At 42.7% G+C, this 22277-nt stretch overlaps 1 protein-coding gene across 1 annotated transcript; it reads right to left on the bottom strand.

Moving 5' to 3' along the window:
- Positions 1 to 244: 244 nt before the first annotated feature.
- Positions 245 to 20512, bottom strand: UBASH3A (ubiquitin associated and SH3 domain containing A; the record flags this gene model as incomplete). The annotated part of the gene is made up of 14 exons (XM_084226106.1): positions 245 to 382; positions 1075 to 1181; positions 1690 to 1796; positions 3785 to 3929; positions 4915 to 5007; positions 5767 to 5889; positions 6876 to 6984; positions 9122 to 9248; positions 9997 to 10205; positions 11614 to 11783; positions 12474 to 12672; positions 14381 to 14567; positions 15914 to 15967; positions 20400 to 20512. 14 exons carry the CDS (start codon positions 20510 to 20512, stop codon positions 245 to 247), a joined length of 1881 nt encoding a protein of 626 aa, XP_084082232.1.
- Positions 20513 to 22277: the final 1765 nt, after the last annotated feature.

The raw sequence follows: 22277 nt of genomic DNA, 5'->3' as shown, positions 1-22277 counted from the left end.
TTAAAAGGTGCTTTTCTCATCACCACCAGAATTGTTATTTCTCACTTGAATGACACTTCATAAGTTCATTCTTCTCAGTCACCAAAATAAAAACAAAATCTGGGCACCAAACTCAGAAGTGCTTTGACAGCTCAGAGAGGGCATTTCCCACCCTCTGTGTGTCTTCTGGATGAATCACGGACTGTGATGAACCACAACCTGCCTTTGGCTCCTTTTTGACTACTGCAAAGGCAGAGATGACCTTTTAATCTTCCATGATAGCATTTCTCCAGTTAAATGCTGCATTTGCTCCATGAGTTAATGTCTTCACTGGTGGGTTGACCATCTGCCATTTGTTCTCCTCTTTCTGTTCTTCACAGAAACACATGCCTAGGGCAGGGATCTGAGAAGGAAGTTACCAGCAGGGTCATTGCTTTGACATGAAGGAGGGGCTTTGCTACAGAAAAGAGCAGCCCCTGATATTCTGTTATTTCTGTAATGAACTAAACCAGGCTGGAAGCCTGAGGGGTGAAAGCTGAACTTGTGTCACCACTCCCCATTCATACCTGGGCAAGCTGTTCCTGTGCCTCACCCTCTCCCACAGTAAAGAATTTCTTCCTAGTGTCCAATCTAAACCTACTCCCTGCCAGTTTTAAGCCATTGGCCCATGTCTGTAACTCCAGGCTCTTGAGAAGTTTCTCTCCATCTTTCTTGTAGGCTCCCTTCAGGTACTGGAAGGCTGCAATTGGGTCACCCCAAAGCCTTCTTTTCCTACTTTGAAAGGAAGGAGACTAGGTCCAAGTGGAGAGGTTTCCAATGTGCCTCATGTTAGTAGGTGTTACATGGCATTGACTTTACAGATGAAAATCTTCTCCAAAGCCTTAGCTGCCAGTCACATACAAAGCCCCCAGAGTAAAATCCTTCTCTTTACCCCCAGTGCTTTGCTAAACCTGTGGGAGACTCCCTTTGGAATGAGAGAGCTGATGTCACTGCTGCTGGCATGCTGTTACACGTGTCTAGCTGCATAAGCAGTCTCCTTATTAAAAACACAATGAAACAGCCCAAAGGCTTCCTGATGGAATAAAATTCTCTCACCTTCTGCACCATCTGAGCAAAGTCTTTGCTGTCTCTGCTGGGGAGCCCTGTGAGTGCTCGAGTGAGAGGTGCCAAGGAGGAGCCATGGCCCACGATGAGGATGACACCTGGCACAGCAGGAAAAGCAAAGAACCATGGTAAGGGAGCTGCAGCACTGCCATGTTCCCCATCAGCAGATTGGGATGAGGTGGCTTTGGGGCTGTTCATCTTTGCAGACCTCTTTGATAATGTGGCAGAGCGTGTTGTGATGGGCAGAAAATATCTGGCGTGTTGAGCGTGCCAGCTACTGAGAAGGTATTTGTGAGGGAAAGAGAAAAAAGCTTTCCAGAAAAGCATATTATCTTTTGCTGAGGTACATCCTGATGTAGAAAGATGAAGAAAAGCATATTTTGCAATTTAGTACTCTACTGTCTCAGTTTTATTTTACTTTTTTTCATTTCTATTCCATAAATTGCATTTATGTTACTTCAGTGTAGCCCAGGGCAAGCACTGAGTCCACCTTAAGCTCTATGCAGTGCCAACAGTTCACATTCAATGTGTTTCTCTTGGCAAATCTCTGCCAGTTCCTCTTACTGCAAGGGTCTGACAGAATATTCAAAGACCTGAAACCTCTACCTTTGCAGGGGCAGGCACCGATGATCTGTTTTATAACCGCAGAGCTCCTGCTGACATAGTCTTCGTAACTTTCTGAAGGCACCAGAGAGGAGAGTGGGAAGTTACCCCTGACAATAAAATCACAAATATATGTTAATCTACATGAATACACTCTTAGAAGCATTGAATGACTACACCAGAGAAAAGGCACTTAGTTAAAAGGTTTATCTACTGGCTTGGCTAACACACTGTTACCTCTGCTTGTCTGAAGCATTAGCTTCTCTCTGAGTAATTTCCATTAAATTTCATGGCTAAGTCTCATAGCTCATAAAGCACCAGATGCAGAGAAAACCAGGCTTCAATAAAACTTGTAGTTTAGAGTGGAGGTTATTTAAAGCAGGATTTGTGCCTAAGAAAAGCTTTGAGCAATTCTGCCAGCAAGCACCACTGTGCAGACATGAGCTGCAGAACTGCCTGGGTCTTCCAATCCTGACTGAGTTCAAAGAAAGAAGAGACAATAATGAGACAATAATGACAATGCTTGCAAGATTTGCTACCTCAGCATTAATCTCCTCAATAAACCAAGTAAATAAAAATCCATATTGAACGAGGCTTATCTGCAATGCTGGCCAAAAGGATAGTGAAGAATTCCACTGCTAGAGTTTTAAAAAAAGGTGTTTCTAGGGACACACAAAAATCACAATGCATCACTCCAAAATATCTGAACAAATATTCTCCAAAATATTATGTTGAGACCAGGCAATCTTCTTTCTTTTCTATACCAAGGCTTTTCAGGCACCCAAAAAAGCTGAGAGCCAGACCCTCACACTGCTGTGAATCAGGGCAGCCTCAGAGGTCTGCTGGGGCTTGGGTGATGGACAGCATTTGCAGGGGTTCAATTGGTAAAGCCAGACCCTGCTGTCCCACGAGCTCAGTAGTAGAGTGAACCTTGCCAATGAATTTTGTTGTGCTGACACTTAATTTTATATCTGGTTTTTACTGATACCCTTTGCTGATGATTCTTTAAGTGATCTCACTCATTCATAACATCTGGCCCCCAAGGATTTTTTTAGCCTTGCATGTGATGGGAAGAAACTGGCATTCTATGTGGAAGCTTATAGTTCATCCACCCTGTTTTTGCCTGGACCTGAGTGAGCTGTGAGGGGCCTAAACACTGTAGTTAACATTGCCTTAGAGATTCCCCCCTGATCCTCCCACTGCTGTGCATTTGCACAGTTTCTTTTGAGGCAAGTGATTTTGGACCAAAAAAAACCCCTAGAAAATAGTCTGTTAGTGAAGAACACACCAGAAAAACCTGTGCTCCAAAAAAAGAAGGATTTTGGAGACTTTATGCAGTCTCAAACAAAGATACATCCTTGGCTGTAAGGAATGTGTTAAGACATGAGATGTTTCCTTTCCCCCTTTTTTGAATATGTGGGAAATCCCAGAGACAGCTGAGTAATTTCCTGGATCTGGCTGTGCACTGCAAACACTGAGCAGCCTGGTTTGTGAACAAGATGAGGAGTTAGACTGAATTGGAGGTTTATCATTTCCTGCCAGGCTGTGGTTTGCAAGTGCTCAGAAAAGGCTTCGACCCTCACCCCACCAAGTTAGAAGGGCACCAAAAAGTCCTTGCTGAGCACAGTATTAATCTTTGAGCAACTTAAAATGATGCCAGAAACATCAATTAAAGTGAAATGCTCTTATCTTGCCTGTCCCCAAAACTTCTTGCTGCTGCCCTGCAGACCCTCAGCCAAGGGCTGACTGACCTTATATAATGTCACATTTCTTTGTCACTGAAAATCAGGTTATTCTTCACATTTCCAAAGTGTTTTTCACATGAACCAAAGATAAAAGCAAAGCTCCTGGGACCTGACATTAATGCCCATAATGTCAAGGCAGCACCAGAGGAGGGCTAGTCCCATGCACAAGCCATTTGTGCTAATGCACCCATGTGCTGATGACAGCATATCTTATTTCTATATCCTATTTTGATCTGAATTTGATCAGAATCACCCCATCTTTGCAGCTTTTGTAATGATTTGTGACACATAAAAGGACAAGATATCTCAGGGAAAACCCCCACAGCTTTATCAGCCAGACACAGAGCAGTTACCTGTAACTTGTGTCTATGTCATAAGATGCCTCCACCAGTTCTGCCACAGTCATGAATTTAGGGATTGCTCTGCTTGCTTCCCACTTGGTCCATTCAAACAGTCCTGGTTCCACCCTGATTCTGACTTTTTTATTTAATTTAAGCCCTGCAAGAACAAGAAATAGATCTTAGGAGAAAGGTACACTCGAAGTGCTACATTCAGGCTTGTTTGCTGTTGTACTTTTATTAGTGAAAATTAATTCCTTATTATCAACAAATTGATGAAAGAAAGCCACCATTATATTCTGGTATGACTAACATAAAGGGACTGCAAATTATTATCATCATCATTATGATAATCATAATTTTGAAGCTCTCTTGTGATGCTCTGCTAGAGGGAAAAAACTCAATTTTGCAATGTTGCAATCTGAATAAACTTCAGACAGGAAATATTTTTACCATTTTTATATAGCATTTTGCTCCTCAGTGGGGCAGTAAACTGTCCAAATTGTCCAGTATCAGAAATGGAATTCTCTTGTCAAAAGAAATATTTTATTTTGGGTATTCTCAAGACAGGTTACTCAGTGGCAGTGAATGCATTCTGATGTAAACCTGGTAATGAACTGTGAACTTGCTGAAAGGAACAGGAGATGAAAAAAGAAGAGAGGGAGAAGAAAGGAAGGGAAAGATGCTCTGCACTATGAAGGATTAAAATAATTTGGTTTGCAAAAGGAAGCGTGGACGCAGTCTTCCCTAATCCATAATCAAATCCTTCAGAGCTCTGGAAACATCTGATACTTGGGTCAAAACATTTTCTGGAAGAGGTGGCAATGGTGATTTGATGAGCAGCTACTAATGCTGAATTCCAGCAGATATGAAACACCTCTGTTTTATATAACATGAGATTCCATTCTAACTAGGAAGGCCCAGAGTTACTGGGGTATATCCCACAGAATGCACTCACACCAGCAGGTTTGTTGCTGCCTCTCTTACCAACAGTCAAAACCATCTCGTCTTGCCTGCTTAAAGAAAACCACAAACAACCACAAAGTCGTGCATCTTCCTTAATTGCTCATGTCAGAGGCTTCACAGAGGTTTGGTGAAGATGTTTGCAGTGTGGCAGGAGCACCTGGCAGGCTTTGGTCCCTTACCCTGCAGTACATGCTGAGCTGTCTGCACGCAGCGCAGGGCAGGGGACGAGTACACGTAGCTGACTGTCACCTCCTGGTCCAGCAGAGCTTCCCCTGGATGGCAACAGCAAAGTGTGACAGATGAGAAATTACTACAAAACACTTCTGCAAAAGAAAATGCCTCAGAGCTTTGCAATTTCATCAACATGAGATATACTGACAGTCCCTTTCTATTCATTTTTCCCACTATCTGCTGATTGAGCTCATTAGAAAGCTCATTCTGGTGGAAACATCAATTCTAAAGTGAGTGTTGGAAAGATGATTACAGAAGATTCATCCCAAATCTGCAAACAGCAGTTATAGGAATGTAGCTGTCTCCATATACCTGAACCATCAGAGACAAGCAATTGCAGCAGACCAGCACTGTCACAGTCATGCCTCTTGCTCAGAGAGTACAAACAACTTCATCTGGTGAATTGAGCCAGCCTAACCCACACCACCCATCCTCCTGCAGTGAGGTGACCACACTCAGCTGACCATGGAGCTGCTTCCTCTGGCCAGCCCCTCCACTCCTCACTGTCCACTCAGGGACGACTGCACAAGCCATTCATCCCTTGCAACAAGCAGCAGGGTACAGGTAGTGCTCTGGCTTCTTCCAGGAACTGGCAGAGGGGGTCTCAAAGACAAGTAATCAGCTGCGTCCTCTGTTTTACTATTTAGGAAGATATTGCAGTGGTTGCCAGCAGAGAATTGCGGCCACAATTGAGTGCTGGCAAGAAATTTTTCTGCTGCAAGGCCAGCATGAGCTTTGGCAGATGATGACAGCCTGCTTCCCAAACCCTTACATTTGCAGGAGGATAATATCCAGCTTACCTATAAGCCTTGACTGGAAAATACCACAGCAAGATAAAGGAGGATCACTTTCAAACTGCTTCATGCTGTCTTTCTGCCTTGGCAGGGAGGAGGGAAAGTTCAGATCTGCTCTGCAGTATTTCCCTGAAACAAGGCAGGACATTTTGCTGTGGCACAAGGGAGGCAGCAGCTGTGTTGTGTTTGTTTTACAGACAGTCAGTGTCTCACTGATGAAAAACAGCCACTGCTATTACCTTAAAGGGGGCATGTTTTAAGGTCACAACACTGGCTTGGGAAATTATGTGTTCTAAGAGAACAGCCCCTCTTCTTCAAGCTCAGAAGGAGCAAAGGGGGAGGAGAAGAGGAAAGGGAGAATTTGGCTTTGTGGGACTTGAGAGAAACAAAAATTGTCTCCCTATCTATATTCTTTTACAGTTGCCAAAATGACTGAAAAAACCTATTTCCACTGAATCAAAATGAAAACAATTGATTACTGATTATACAGCTATATGGTATCACTCTCCTTATCTGGTGTGAATTCCATGCCTTAAAGATAGGAAATCTCCAGCACAGCAAGGCAGACTTTCAGCAAAAACCTCTCACTTGTGAACTCCCACCTTCTTCTTTCCCTCCTTCCTCCTGACACATTTCCCTGGTTTGGGTCAGTTTTCTTCACCTGAAAACATACCTTTTTCTTTTTATTTTTTGGGGGAGAGAGAGGAAATTCAGATTTTAATTTAGGTCAGTGCTAACATTTCATTTCCACCACAGATTGCCCAGCTTGGACTACTGACATAGTGTGACTGATCAAGAGCCCATAATTCTGACTCAGGCCCAAAAGGTGGAGGGGTCTGACAAGAACCATGTAATAAGAGGTGATGAGGATGCTCCTGTGATTTGTTCATGTGCAGTGAGACACACTTCCATCAGCAGCACAAGAGATTTTTTTATCTGAATTTAGGGAGCAGAAACATGAAGGACTTTAGGTCGTTGTGACCTGGTTATATGCAGGTTGAAGCAGCGCTGTGCCTGACTTGCGCTGTTATCATTTACACAAAGATTGAATCTCTTTACTGGGGTTAATTGGGTTTGGTCCTGGTTTTTGAAGATCCTCCTGTTACCTCACTCACCATCTGCAGTCAGGCACTGCTGAAGCCAAGACTTGCCAAAGACCTGATCCACTCTTTCCCCGTGGCGCATCACCAGCACCCCTCTCCTCAGGGCAGCGTTCTGGGACAGCTGGGAAAAGGGAGTTTCATAAGGATGTTATCTACAACCTGCAGGAAAAGCCTGGATTCCTGGAGAAGAGACAGCAGAATAGATGCCTGTCCTTAGGACAGTGATAAGCCTGACTGGTTCTCCACTGAAAGCAAATGAAAGAATCATAAAATCATTAAGGTTGGAAAAGACCTTCGGGATTTTTGAGTCCAACCTTTGACTGACCAGCACGTTATCAACTCAAGCACAGCACTGAGTGCCACATCCAGTTGTTTCTTGTACACTTCCAGGTCTGGTGACTCAACACCTCCCTGGGAAGTCTGTTCAATGCTTGACCATCCTTTCAGTGGAAAAATTCTTCCTGATATCCAGCCTGAACCTCCCCTGGTGTGGCTTAAGGCCACTTCTTCTTGTCCTGTCAAAGGTCACATCCCTGACCCTCATGGGCTGCAGGTTCTAATTCTGTGTTAGCACAAGTGAAAGGCAGTGCTGGTAACAGATCTTTTAACCTCAGTGTGGGAAGGAATCATAATTTTAATTTATATCGTATGGATGATATAAACAAAAAGCAGAAAATTAGCTAAGATCTGACTGCAGATCTTAGAATGCCCTTTTCTACACAAGGACTAGCACTAAGCTTCTCTTTCTTTTCCTAGTGAAAATACTACCTCTAATTTTCATTTTGTGGCCAAATCAACAGTGAATCCAGATCTCCTACAAGGCTGCTTTTTTTACTCAGACTGCATGGAATTACAAATAAATTTGAAGTAGTTTGGGGTTAGTATACAATGCACATTAAATACAAATGAGAAGAAGATAAGGAGAAACAGGTCAAAGGGTTTAAAACTTTAAAAGAGTATTATTGTTTTTAAAACTTTAAAACAGCCCTGTTAACAGTGCTACAGCACTGAATTAAGTGCTCTGCAACTTCAGCAACAAAGAAAGAAATTCTTAAGAAGTGGTTTGAGGTTGATATTCATGCATTCTGTTAAATACTTGCAATTCTGCCATGAAACACCCATCAACTGCTACAAGATCAGAGTATAAACCCAAGGTTTTGTGGTCTTCCTCTTCTCCTTGAGAGGAACCCAGAGGCCAGGCGAACTCTAGACTGGAGATGTGCCCTTCTGCAAAACATGTTTCTCAGGCCAAGCCTTGGCTCTGCCACAGATCTGACCTGGATAAGAGAGGCCAAGAGCCAGAGGAAGGACGTGTGACTTAATCAGAAAGTTCTTACAGTCATACAGATGGTGTCCTGGAGGCCCCAGGATGGAAATTCCCTCAAGGTGCCCCCAGTTCCTCTGATGTTAGCACAAACCAGCCCAGGGTTACTGCCCAGCACAGCAGGAGAGAGGCTGTGGGGCCAGCAAGCTAAAGGGGTTTCTGAGGCATGTCTGTGCTGCAAATGCATTTTGGCATCTCTGACAGATTCAAAAAGGCAACACAGGTGCAAATGTGCTGTAGGAAAAAGTCAGAGGCCTTATTTGTTTTGCTCTTCCTACCAGAAGATCAGTGGACATGGGAAAAATTGATACCTGTAGATTTTGGACCTGGGTGAAAAATATGATCCTACCAGTGCTGTGAACTACTCCAGCTAGCTGTTCTGTGCAGTTACCTGCACTAGCTACATATCTAAAAATAAAGAAGAAAATTGAACATTTAAATGTCATCTGGGGCCATGGAAACCTCCAAGATGACATCCATAGAATCCAGATGTAAGAGCAGCTGTGAACAGTGAGCCTAATTCTGATTTATTTACTCTGCCTGAAGCCACGTGGAAGTCAGAGCAGGTTGTGCCTGTGTCTCACCTGTCAGACTTGTCTCCATACCCACTGAGGCTGTGCTCAGAGAAACCTGGGCAGAGAACTCATGGGATGTGCTACTCTGATAGGAACAGGGAAAGATTTATGAAAGACAAGTGTGATATACATCATCTACATTACAGAAAAATGTATGAGATATGATACAATACAGTATGAGTGTGTATGTATATGTAAATGTACAATATAATAAATAAAACAGTGTGTATAAATGTACAACAAAACATGAAAATACGAGGGAGGAAAAGGAAGATACTACTAAATTTACTAAATGCCATTAATTAATAGCATATCTGCCAACACATGTGGCAAAGATGAGAAATTGAAAAAACAATTACCTGAAGAGAAAGAACATTGGTTACACTCCTTGACATACTGAGATTATGGGCTTCCCCATTTGGCTTTACATTGGGTTCCTTTTCTGTTTTGATGAAGGATCTTGAAGTTGTGTCAAAAACATATTCCCTGTAGAAAAAGCAGAAGCAACACACGCACACAAATAGAAGAGACTTTTGGGTCATGATGTTTTTTACAGAATGAGCAAGTCAGGATTCGTGTTCCATTCAATACTTTTTACACATTTGCAAATTCACCTCATAGCTTTGCTGTTCATTTAGAATATGCCCCATAAAAATGAGGTTAAAATATGAGGATGGTGTATATTGGGTGCAACCCTGCCAAAGTGGGACCTTCAAGCAGGAAATAACTACCTGGTGGCCTCCTCCCTTTCTCTGAGACATCAAGAAGTGCACCAAAACTTAGAAAAATCAGCTCTAATCTACAAGTAGCATCAGCTGTGCTGCAGAATGTCAGCTGCAGAATGAAGTGCAGGAAGCCAGACAGGTGCCTTCTGATGCAGGGCACATCAGCAAGATCAGGGTGGTGCCAAGGTGGTGGAGCAACCTTTGTGTGGTTTCATTTCAAGCGAACTTTACAAGCCCTTGAAATGAGGAGAAAAATAAGAAGAGAGCAGAGAGCCAGGCTGAAGGCTGAGCCTGCCCTGGCAAAATGTGCTCTTTCAAAATTCATTAGGGTGTTCAGGTTCTTCAAGAGCAAGCAGGGGTCATCCCTGGAGCAGCTGAACTTAGGAACTCTGTGTGCCCGCAGGTGTGTGTCCTGCCCCTTTTCTCTCCCAGCATCCCACCCAGACCCTCAGGATTCCCAGACAGGAGGAACTGCCAAGAAAAGCCACAGCCATGAAACCCCAGATTACCTGTGCTTGACCCAGGTGTCTGACTCGTGGGCTCTCTCGGTGTAGTTCTCGGGCAGGAAGCCCCTGCAGCCGGTGCGGTGCGAGGTGCCGATCACCCAGCCCTCGCCAGCCTCGCTCTGCTGCCTTGGATCCACGTAGATCAAGTCCCCAGCATTGATCATCAGCTCATCAATGTTCTGGGGCTTGTACTGGAAGAGTGCCCTCAGCCTCTGCGGGGACACACGGCAGGGTCAGGGTGTGCCCCGTGCTGCAGCTGCTCAGGGGATGCAGGGGATGGCTGTTTGCCTCTCCTGGATGCAGAACCAGCCCTGTTTTCCACTCTGCAGCCTGCTCTGTAGTGGCACTTTGGCAGAGGAAAAGTGTGGGGGTTTTGGGAAGAATTTGAGATGGGACCTCCAAGTTTTCTAGATGATATGATTTATTTGTCTTCCATGTCGGCAGGAAGGGTGAGTTTGGCTCATATTTTTACTGCATGGTTCAGAAGGTCACAGGACCCCTAGTTACAAGACCTTTTAAGGATTTTCTGACCAATAAGACACTGCCAACAAGGATATTTATGTTTTTGACCCAATTCTTAAATATTTAGTCTTATAGGCCCATGTTACAGTGTAAGCTTTCTTAGCCAATCATGTTATGACACACAAACCTACAGTGCTGCATTCTAAACTCCTTGTTTTCCTCTGTAATTTCTTTCATTTTTTCTATATCTTAAACTCTAAAACTCCAAACTTTCCTCAATTTAACATAACGTGTCTCTGCCTTAAACTATAAACCCACGTTCTCACTTCTAGCGCCTAAGTTTGGAAGCCTTTTCCAAGGTCTCAGATAAAATCCTGGTTTTAATTCTAAACTTTGGCTTCCAGGCCCAAAGTTCTGAGAGTTCCCTGCATTTCAGATTCCAACAGAAAAGGAAGACACTACCACACTTACAATATGGTTAAAAACAGGCACTTGGTTTTCACAAAAATACTTTTTTCCCCCTCTAAGCGCTTTTATTTGAAAGCAAACATAGATCTGACCTATTTTTGTGATTGGTTGCAGCTCTCCTGGGTGTGACTAAAATCCAACATGAGACTTGTGACAATGTGATTTACTGATCTGACAAAAAGCTGTTGAACATTCCGTAATTTAAATTTGGAAATGAGAACTGAAAGAATGTTGACTTGTTTCAACTAAGAGTCTGCTAAACAGAAAATCATCAACGAGAACTGACCCCTGCTCACAGCTGCAGTTTACATCATGGCTGGAACAATCAAGAAAACTAATTTTGCTGAAGAGAATTTTGCTGCAAAAATTGTAAACTGACAAATGCTTGAAAATATTAAAGAATCATTATTTCCTGTCCCTTATTTTATCATGTCATGGTAAGATTAGTTTTTTTTCCTGGGGTTTGGAATTATATTTTGAGACATGCAGGTCAAGCAACCTACCAAAATAAAGGTATTATCTACTGATTCAGGAGTGCAGTTTTTCAGCCCAAAATGGCACTGGAAACAACCGTGCTCTTTGAAACACTGTGCTGAGCAGGCAGAGATTTTCTTAAGTATGGAAAAGGCAAGAAGACTGTAGCAAAGAAAATGAAAGGCTCGGGAGATGAAATAAATCTGATTCCAGTACCTGGTAATGCACAAAACGCATGTCCCGTGAATAGAGAGCAGCCACCCACTGGCAGGGCTCCCCTGGGTTAATGCATTTGGCCAGTTCTTCCAAAGTCTTCAGGTGGTGAGGATAAAACCTGTGAGCCAAGGTAAGGTGGAACTGCTTCAAGGAGGGCTTCACATGGCAGTCTAGGGATGAAACAATCACAGCACAACATAAGAACAAAGTCGTTTAAAGCTCCTCTTGTTTTATCCCACACCATCTGCACGATGTAAGAAATATTATAATAACTAGTGGTAGAGTAGATCTACTGAATAATGGTTTTGATGGGTGTCATGGTTTTAATCACACCAAAATAATTCACAAATATGGGCTGGATTTGCTTCCTGGCTTCATCTGTGAGGAAAAGAAATGATCATGGTTGGATTTCCTCTCCCAGCCTGAGGTGTACTGAACTCATTTCTCCCAGACAAAGCTGTGGTGGGGCTGTGCCCCTTCAGTCTCCACTGGTGATGCAGTTTCCCTTGGAAAAGGTGTTGGGCCCTTTTCCTAGGCATGCAGCCAGGCCATCAAGCTGCCACAGCACCATGAGGGTGGAGACCTGGGATGTGTTATGTCCCTGCCCATCTTGGATAGCCTGATCAATCACCTGCTGAGTTGCACACAAGATCATTTCAACTTCTAGGCAAAACAGCTGTGTCTTCAAGAATAAAACATACTCCTCTGGCTACTCTGCTTGCAAATCTGTAGGAGCAAAGGCTGCTAGCTGGCAGGAAAACATCATCTAAGCTGCCCTGGAGACACAGGGAATGTTTTCACCTCTGTGGCTACACATTTGTGCTACACCCTCCCCTTTTCCCTCTTGGTGTTGGTCCTACCTGCCAGAGCTGAAGCCTCTGATGAGAATGCCACAGCAAAGTCTTTGAGGACATTTGCCTGGCTGTCATCAATGAAGAAGCCAAGGTAGCTGGGAGATGCATGTAGTGTTAGGGAGATGGATGGTGGAAAGCTCTGGGAAAAGCTGTCCCCCACTTGCTTTAAGATGTCATACAATAATTCCACTTTCTGGTCTTCACACTGAAAGAAAACAGAGGAGGAGCAGGCTTTACCCACCAGCTCACAGCCAGTGTTGTAGCCTCTGCCATACAGCACTGCCAGAAAACTGTGAGGCTATAAACTTCCTGAGAAACACAAATACCTAGGAATTTTCCTGAAATTCCTGGCATTAAACCCAGCAGTATTTGGCAGTTGGATCAGCACAGTGTCCTGGTTCTATAACAGGAGATGGAGCCTTCAACACAAGGTTTATCTAGCTTGGGTAAGAAAAAGCCAAAATATTTTACCAACTGTCAGGTGTGCAGGAACCAGTCTGAAATGAGACAGGGATCATGATTTCCTTCTTCAATTCTAAGTAGGAATTTGTGTTATTGTTATCCTACAGTCCTTTACTGAGATGTGCAAGGTGAGGGGTGCAATGCAGTCGTCTCTTCCAGACAGACCTTTAAACTTAATGCCTCCCAAGAGCATGGCATTAATTATTAATGAATGATTTTTGTTCTGTATAACTGTGTTTAATGGTCACAGAGAACCACTCAGTATTTTGCAACAAAACAGTCTTATTTTCATTGTCTACTTTTTGGCATGGTTGAGACAACCCATCCTTAGAGGGAAGGAAGCACTTAAAGGTTTAACACAAAAGTATGATGAACAAAGGAATTTTTGTCCAGCTGCTCTAGCCCAAACCTGTTTTCAGCACAGCCCAGACACAGCTGATGTTCATGTCAACATGCTAAAACTGGATTCCAGGAGGCTCCAGAGTTTTTCCAGACCAGTCCAGTGCTGGACTGGACATCTCAAAAGATTTTACAAAATCTTTGGCTTCAATAAAAAGAGTAATATCTGGGACACACCCCCACAGCAGTGACCAGCTGAGGGGGCCCTCTAGGGAAGAAAAATCTTTCCCTGAGATTCCCACATGCTTGTACCAAAGCTGTCTGCATCCTAGGATAACACTGTCCCTGCTGCACAGCTGGCTGATGGCAGCCACTGCTGCCCTGGCTGGGAAGGTTTATCATCCTAAATCCATGCAGCAATGGACACATGGAAGCCTGACAGCAGCTGGAGTGCACAGGGCTGCTTTAGATGGATCCACCAAAATGGCACTGGAAACAACCATGTTCTTTGAAACACTTTGCTGAGCAGGCAGAGATTTTCTTAAAGATGGCAAAGGCAAGATGATTGTAACGAAGCAAATGAAAGGCTCAGGAAATGAAATAAATCTGATTCCAGTACCAGCTGCCAGCTACCCCGAAACATCCCACTCAAACATTAACTGTGACCCAAACATTCAGCATCACTCAGAGATTAAGCATCATTCAAACACTCAGCATCACTCAGACACTGAGCATTATTCAGACATTAAACATCACTCAAACATTTAGCATCACTCAGAGATTAAGCATCACTCAAACACTCAGCATCACTCAGGCATTAAGCATCATTCAGGTATTTAGCATCTCTCAGACACTGAGCATCACTCAGACATTAAGTGTCACTGAGACATTAAGCATCACTCAAATATTAAGCATCACTCAGAGATTAAGCATCACTCAAACACTCAGCATCACTCAGACATTGAGCATCACTCAGAGATTAAGAACCGTGCCTGGACCTGGGTCATGTCATTTGATCACCAACAACTTCTGGTGTCAGACAACAGCAGGTGGCCCAGTTTCACCGAATATCACCCAGCTGAAATCCGACCCTTGCCCTCTCCTTGCCTCACCGTGAAGAAGTCGCAGAGGGTGACGTGTGGGAAGACCTCGTGGGCTCTGTTCTTGCCGCACTGGCGCTTGCTCTCCCTCCAGAAGTCCTGCAGGCGGCTGTGCAGGCGGCCCCGGGGGCACAAGTAAAGGGCATATTCCTGGGGGATTGGGTCATCCAGGGAGGGGTCGTTGCAGTGGGAATGCAGCCTGAAATCAAGAGTATAACACTGAGAGTGAGTGTGTGCACCGCTCTGGTTTCCTGTAGCTGAAGGGCTCTGTAGCAGAGATCAGAAAAAGGAAATACAGTTTTATTTTCTTTCAAATGAAAAGCTGAAGTTAAAGCTCAATTTTCTCTCTGCAGCACTAAATAACTGAGAAATTTTTTTTCTGCTTATTTTTTGACTACTTTGCATTTTGTCATGTGCCTTTCCTTCTGTCAGTGTCAGTCAGCTGTGCAGCAGCCTATCCTAGGATGCAGACAGCTTTGGTACAAGTCTGTGGGAATCTCAGGAAAATAAGAGAAAACAAAAAATAACTTTTTAGGGTTTGGGGTTTTTCCCCCCCTTTTTTCATGACTGAAAACAGAGAGCTGAAGGCAGAAAAAGGCAATGGGTGGAACATGTTGAGGAATGACAAAATTAAAACCAGCTGAAGATTAAAAAACCACTCAGAGTGAGCCTTTTTATTCAGCCCTAACAAAAGCTAGCAAGGCAAATCAGAAACACACAAAGAAAGGTCAGAAATTTATATGCCATGTGGTGATGTTGTTCACCATGTCTTTCACATGATGTGTGTTTGTCTCTGCAGCTGTTGGGAAGTGTGGCAGCATCCCTGAAAAAAATTATTTGGAAAGAATATGCCATTCTCAAATGCCTCCTCTGGCTTTTTATAAAAAAAAAGAAAATAGAAGAAAAAAGAAAAAAACAACTGAACCAAGGAAAAAAAGGGGAAAAAAAGCAAAAGAAAGTGCAAGGAAAGACTGTATTTAATGTGAAGGTGAATTAAAACAACAAAAAAATCAGTTATCAGCACATGAATGATACTCTCACTCTGTGAGAGTCTTGGTAGTGAGGAGAAAACTTAGTGGCATTCAAAAGTAATTTTAATTGCAATAATACCTCCCTCTGACCATCAGCCTTTCACCTTAATTTGTGGTGGGCCTTTCTGTTCCCCTTCAGCTGTTGTTTCTGCATGTGTTTCTAAGTGCAGTCATGGGTTTACAAAAATTTTCCCTCTTTCCTTGTTCCTTTCTCTCAGGAAGCTTAAAGCTGAGGAAGATTTTTTGACCAGACCAGCTGGTCCTGTGAACTGACTCATCGATAAAAGTAGCTGCTTGTTTTTAATTTATCTGGACCTTCTGCAAGTTACCTCTATCCCAGAGTAAGTACAAATATAAATATTTCTCTCTCTGAGTGAAATAAATGAAAAAAAAAATCTTTAATTCAGGTATGTTTTTTTTAATGGCACCTAACTTCAAATTCAGCAACAGGATCAACAAGGATTTTTAAGCAGCTTTAATGTGAAGGCACACCTTAGAAATCACAGGTACTTACCATTTTACTGCATCTTCTACTGTCTTTTGTCCAGTAGCAACCAAGGCTTTTTGCCTAGAAAAAGCACAAAATTGGTTCCTCAGAATTCCTGAAAGAAAGCTTTTATGAAGTAAAGTGACTTTGGTCATCAAGTCTATTTTCCAGCACAGGCAGGACCTTTAGCAAGAAGGTTTTTCCTAGCAAATGTTATTGTTCTTGAAGCCTTCCAAACTGCTTTTTTCTCACTGCAAGTCTTTAATTCCATGAAGATTGGTAACCTTCATGCTCATGAGATGCCTTTCTTTGTGTTCTGGAGGTGTTTCCTTAGCAGCCTTACTGACTAGATGAATTTCCTTGGGGTTAGATGAACCATCCATCCAAGCACTGTAAGAACAGGGTTTTCTTGGTTCATAGCAAAAAGGGGCTGATTCAAGATGCCAGGGCCAAGCCCATACATCAAAACTAAGCAAAATTACATTGGGGTTTGGAGTCTGGATTGAGGGCCCCCAGAGCCAGCAGAGATCCAGATCTAAGCCAGCAACTCAGAAATGAGGGACAAAATCTCTCATTTCTCTCTGTTAATGCAATTTCCGTCCTCTGGGGTAGGATTTGGTTTCCTTTTCTAACTAGAGCTTTCAAAAAGCTACGTGTTTCACATGAGCAAATCTCTGTTCCTAAATACTGGGTGATAGGTGAAGGATTCCAGTGTTCAAGCAGCAGCTGCACTCATGAACCCCATTTCCACCCCTGAAACACACCTACAAACTTCTCAGAAGAAACATGAAGGGGAAGTAGAGAGAGGACACTGGAAGAAAACTACTGAGTTTCTTGGCATCTGCTGATGTTTTTCCTTTTCTTTTGAGGCCACCTTTTCTGGCCACTGGCTCCTGAGGGCATTGAGTTGTGTTTTCTCCTCCCATTTTTGTTCTTCCTCCATCCCCATGGCACCATCACACGTCAGCAGTGTCTGCACTGAGCTGCAGGACTCGGGCTCATCCTTATGCTCCCTCCCAGTCTTCTGTCCTCTCTTCAGTGTAAAAACTACACTTGGGCTTGTTAATAATATTTATTTGCAGCCATTGCTGGCTCGTCAGTGGGGTCAGCAGGGAGGAGGACAAACATGAGCTTTTCCACTCAAACTTTACCTTCTACCTCTCCTCTGAGCCCTCCTTTTGTCCCTCTCCTCACGCATCCTTTTCTGCTGTGCTGTTGGATTAAGCCTTTTTCTGACCCTCAGATGGGGCAACTGAGAGCCGTTTTAAAAACTTTTATTCCATTTTCAGTCTCATGTGAAGGGTGGGACAATACAGATGTTATAAGTCACACCATTACAATCAGAAGCCAACTATTTCCTACTTACAATACGCTGTAAGTGTTTCTTGGCCTATCAGCTTTTGCCACACCATGCTGTAAATGCCTCAAAGCCAATCATCTAAAATTACCCCTCGTGGGTCCTACTCCAGTGCATCTGTCACAGTCCTATTTCTCCAAAATATCTAGTCTCATTTGCAAGGCCATCCTTTGAATCTTGTTTCTAGTTCCATTTCTCTCTCAACAATGTCCATCCTCTTCCATGGCATTTCTAAGCCAGCATTTCTTCTCTCAAGGTTTGCACACAGATGCTCACTGTGTGAGCCTTCTGTCAGGCTCTGAGAATTCTCCACAAATCCATTTCCCACACTGTGCCTTGTGGAAGTGTCAGTGGCAATGATGCCAGGGTTCAGAACCACTCCTTGCACCTCCAAGGGAGTGTTTTACCACTTCATGCCACGCTGCTCTCCCACCTGGCCACAAGCTCTGTACAAACAGCTTTGAAGCTAAAACCCAGCTTGGCTTCAGCTTTTCTTTACAATGAGGCCTTCAAAATTAAATGTAATAAGACAAGTGAGACCTGAGGCAATGAACTGCCATTCTGCTCAGTCCCATCTCCTTGTTCTCTCGTGCTCCTCTCCATACCTGCCCCACCTTTTGTCTGATCACATATGAGGATGTGATTTCCAGCAGGAAATTCCAGTCAGATAATTTCCAGCAAGGTTTATAGAGCCCTTAGCACTAGGGGTGTGACTTATCCTACACTTCCAAGATAAGAAGTCAAAATTGAAAAATAATGCAAAGAATAAGTTCTGCACATACCAATTTCTCTCAGATAGAGAGATGAATAAACCATTGAGAATCTGTAATGAAAGTAGAATAAAAAAGCCTCTACAGTCAGAATAATCTGGCTCTTCCCTAAAATAGAAACTGCTGGCACTGTTTCTTGTGGAAATTTTTTGATCTTAGGCTAGACTGGACCCTCACATATTTAAATTTTGTTTATTGGGGAAATGCTGCTTTGGCCTGTTGGTTCTACATGATGAAAAATTTTGTAATACTTCCACCCCACCTCGTATTTCTCAGGCCAGGACATCTCAAAAGAAAGTTTTCAGTACTTTCATTCATGGTTTAATCGAGGGACAACAGAGACAGCTGAAAGGTTTTTTAAAAACATAATCAAAATTTTGAAGGTCTTAAGGTCAATAATAGGAAATCAAATTTTTTTAAATTGCTTTTTGATATTTTGTTATCTTACATCAATTTGCACAGTATTTCTGCTGCTCCTTCTTGATTTAGAACTGGGAAGCACAAAGTCATCTCAGTAACAGCGGAAAGTGTTTTGAAGGGGATTGTAAAAGCATCACATTAAACAGAAAAAAATTCAGAAGTAGCCATTTCTTTGGCCTGACCAAAGTTACAATATTAATAGAGGAATTATGAGCCTTATTTTCAGCTAAAATTCCACTGTGCATCGCTGGGAACAAGGGACTCACAGTTCCCTTCTGAGCTGTGCCCATCATGTCTGATACTGATTGCTACCTCAGCTGTTCCCAAAAAACAACACAGCACTCACAAATGGAACCTCTTCCACTCACTTAATTTTCAGTCAAAAGGTAGACAGATATTACTCTTCTTTCTAAAATATTTTTATGAGGGGTTCTTTGATATTTAAATAATAAGATTTATTTTTCGAACAGTTTGAATAAAAATGTCCCTACTTGCCATCCAGAAATTGGAAAATCCTCCCCAAAACGTGCCTGTCCAATGTGAGAGATGCTTGGGGGAGGAATGACCAGCATTTTTCTTTGGCATGAACTTGTTTACCTGCCATCCATTGGAGTTGCCAAGAATAGAGCCTCATTCTTTACTGTGACATTTTTTAGGCACAACATGATTTTTGGAACAAGATCCTGATTCAAGACAGGAAGAAAAATTGACAGATTTAGGGGGCATCTTAAGGAAAAAAAAACAGTGTCCAGTGACACTGTCCAGCAAGAGATTTTTGCCAGGCCTGAAAAAACCTTTGGCTAGAAATTACGCCCATGTTTAATTCCATATTATAAGAGTAATAAGCAGAAAAAAATGAAAGAGGATATATCCCAAGAGCAAACTATGGTCAACTTCTCAACTCATTGAGAAGCCTCTTAAAACTCAGGATATGGAAGGGTTTGCACCTTTAGGTTTACGCAGTATTTTAAAATATTGGATATTGAGCTGATTTGTTTTGCTCTGTGGGCAATACACATTATGTATGAGAATATATATCATACTATAGATTTAGATTTACCCAGTATTTGGATTTACACAGTATTTTAAAGTATTGGCTATTGAGCAGATCGGTTTTGCTGTGTGGGCAACACACACTATATATGATAACATATATCATATATCATATATCATATATCATATATCATATATCATATATCATATATCATATATCATATATCATACTAAAGATTTAGATTTACACAGTATTTTGGACTTACACAGTATTTTAATATTGGATATTGAGCAGATTGATTTTACTGGGTGGGCAGTACACACTATATATGACAATATATGTCATATATCATACTATAGATTTAGATTTACACAGTATTTTGTATTTACACAGTATTTTAAGGTATTGGCTATTGAGCAGATTGTTTTTGCTGGGTGGGAAATACACACTATATATGAGAACATATATATATGAGAATATATACCATATATTTCATACTATTAATATTTACACAGTATTTTGTATTTGCAAATTATTTTAAAGTATTGAATATTGAGCAGATTGGTTTTATTGTGTGGGCAGTACACACTATATATGAGAATATATATATATGAGAGAATATATATCATACTATAGATTTAGATTTACACAGTATTTTGGATTTACACATTATTTTAAAGTATTGGCTATTGAGCAGATTGGTTTTGCTCTGTGGGCAGTACACACTATATATGAGAATATATAAAAATGAGAATATATATCATCTATCATACAATTCATGAGAATTTCATATATGAAATTCAGAGCAAGACAGGTCTGATCCCTTCTTGGGGACATCACCCCCAGGAGCAGCACAATCTCCTAACCAAAAAACCCAGGCTGCCTGTATGGGGATTTTATGGCAAACCCCTCATATGTTGATTAATCTCCCAGAGATTTATGGTTTAATTTAGAGCTGAGCACAGTACTCACGCGAGATGAGCCGGGAATCCTTTGGCCAGGAGAGGCTCCAGGAGGGCAGAGGTGCCCCTGCCCTGGGGCTTGTTGGACACCTTGGAGTACAGCTGTGCCTCAGCCACCGCCATCTCCTCGCTGTGCTCCCCTCTCCGCGTGCCCACGGCGCTGACACAAACTGGGAGGTGGGAGGAGGGTGTGAAGGAGAGAGGGAGGGAGTCAGAAAATGAAACAGAGAGAGAGAAGGAGGCAGATAAAATGAAAAAAAAAAAAAAAAAAGCCAACCTTACACCCCTTGTGAGCTTTTCTGACAAAGCTGACATCCTGTTTTCATAGAATCTGCGCCTCTGAATTTTTTGTCGTAGGGTGGCTGAAAAAGCAAAAGTTTTTCCTCTATCTGCCCTGGCAGAACAAGGTGAGGAGCCCAAAGGTAACCACCACAGTCAGAGTGGGCTAGCTGGAGGGGCTGAGGTGGACTCTTTCAGCTTTTCACTATAAACTGTCTCCTGAAAGCCACAATATCCACCTGAGCTGCAATGGCATCAGGGGGGAACAAGTGGGGCTGTCCTGCAGCGTGTAGGAAGTTGGTCTGGAGGCCAAAACTTTCCTTTTGGGCTCAGTTTTCAAGTCCTCCTGCCCATATCATATGTGGCTCCTGCTTTGGTCTTCTCAGCCAAAGGCAATGAGCAACCAAGCTGTGGAATATTAAACCCAGTGTCCTATCCAGACATCACAGCCTGAGGCTGAGCTTGGAGCAGCTCAGGGGGGAGGAAGGGAGAAGAACTTGTCCCTTCCAGTGGTGCCAGTCCCACCGTGGGAGCCTTTGCAGAGCTGCCCTGGCTGGTCCCCAGCCCTTCCAGCATGGCCAGAGTGGGTGAATTGGTTGGAGACAGTTTTTTCTGTCCTTATTGCAGGTATCAGTGTTTCCTCTGGAGGACAGGACACGTCACCCCATGGACTGAAATGATCACCTGAGCTGCTGGTCACCTGAAATGAGCCCTCATGTTTTCCCCACTTTGGCTGAAGTTCTCCTTGGGACGCCTGGCCAGCTTGAGCTGGTTCTCCAGCCATTTGGAGAACCATCAGAATTATCTGAAGCCTGGTGGGGAGAGTGTCCCCATTTCCAGAGAAGGCTGCTGAAAGTGTGACACAGGAGATGATGAAGGATTCTTGATGTCATGGCTTAAGTTAACAGGATCATGAGTATCACTGTCATATTTTCTGGAAAAATCCCTTCACCAGGATTTCTTCTCCTGGGAAGCTGAGAAGCCTCAGAGAAAAATGAAAACAATAATTATCTGATTGCTTCTCCTGTGTTTTGCTGCTTTAGAATGTGGTTGGAGATTGTTTATCCAACATGTGAATTGTTTTTACTTAATGACCAATCGCTGTCCAGCTGTGCTGGCACTCTGGAGAGTCTCAACTTTTCATTAGCACCTTGTTAAGCCTTCTATAAGTATCCTTTCTGTGTTCTTTGGTATAGTTTTAGTATAGCATTCTATAGTAATGTAATGTAATGTAATGTAATGTAATGTAATGTAATGTAATGTAATGTAATGTAATGTAATGTAATGTAATGTAATATTACATTACATTACATTACATTACATTACATTACATTACATTACATTATATTAACCTTCTAAGAACATGAAGTCAGATTCATCATTTCCTTCCTGCCACAGAGGACCCCAAAAATACCACACATGAGGTGGTGTCCTCTCCTTTGGAAGTGCCAGTCTCCATCGTGCACAGAAATGGGACTGAAGAGCTTCTCTCATCTCAACCATATTCCAGGGGCATGGGTTTTATCATGGAAAACTTTCATATCCTCCATGGCCTCTCAGGAGCCTTGTTACATTTACACTCCTGTGGATTTTTTGCATCATCCTTCCT

Source organism: Fringilla coelebs (genome assembly GCF_963513975.1).
Source record: "Fringilla coelebs genome assembly, chromosome: 2".
NCBI lineage: Eukaryota > Metazoa > Chordata > Aves > Passeriformes > Fringillidae > Fringilla > Fringilla coelebs.
Note: the sequence above shows the minus strand (reverse complement) of the source record. Positions and strands in the feature narration are given on the sequence as shown.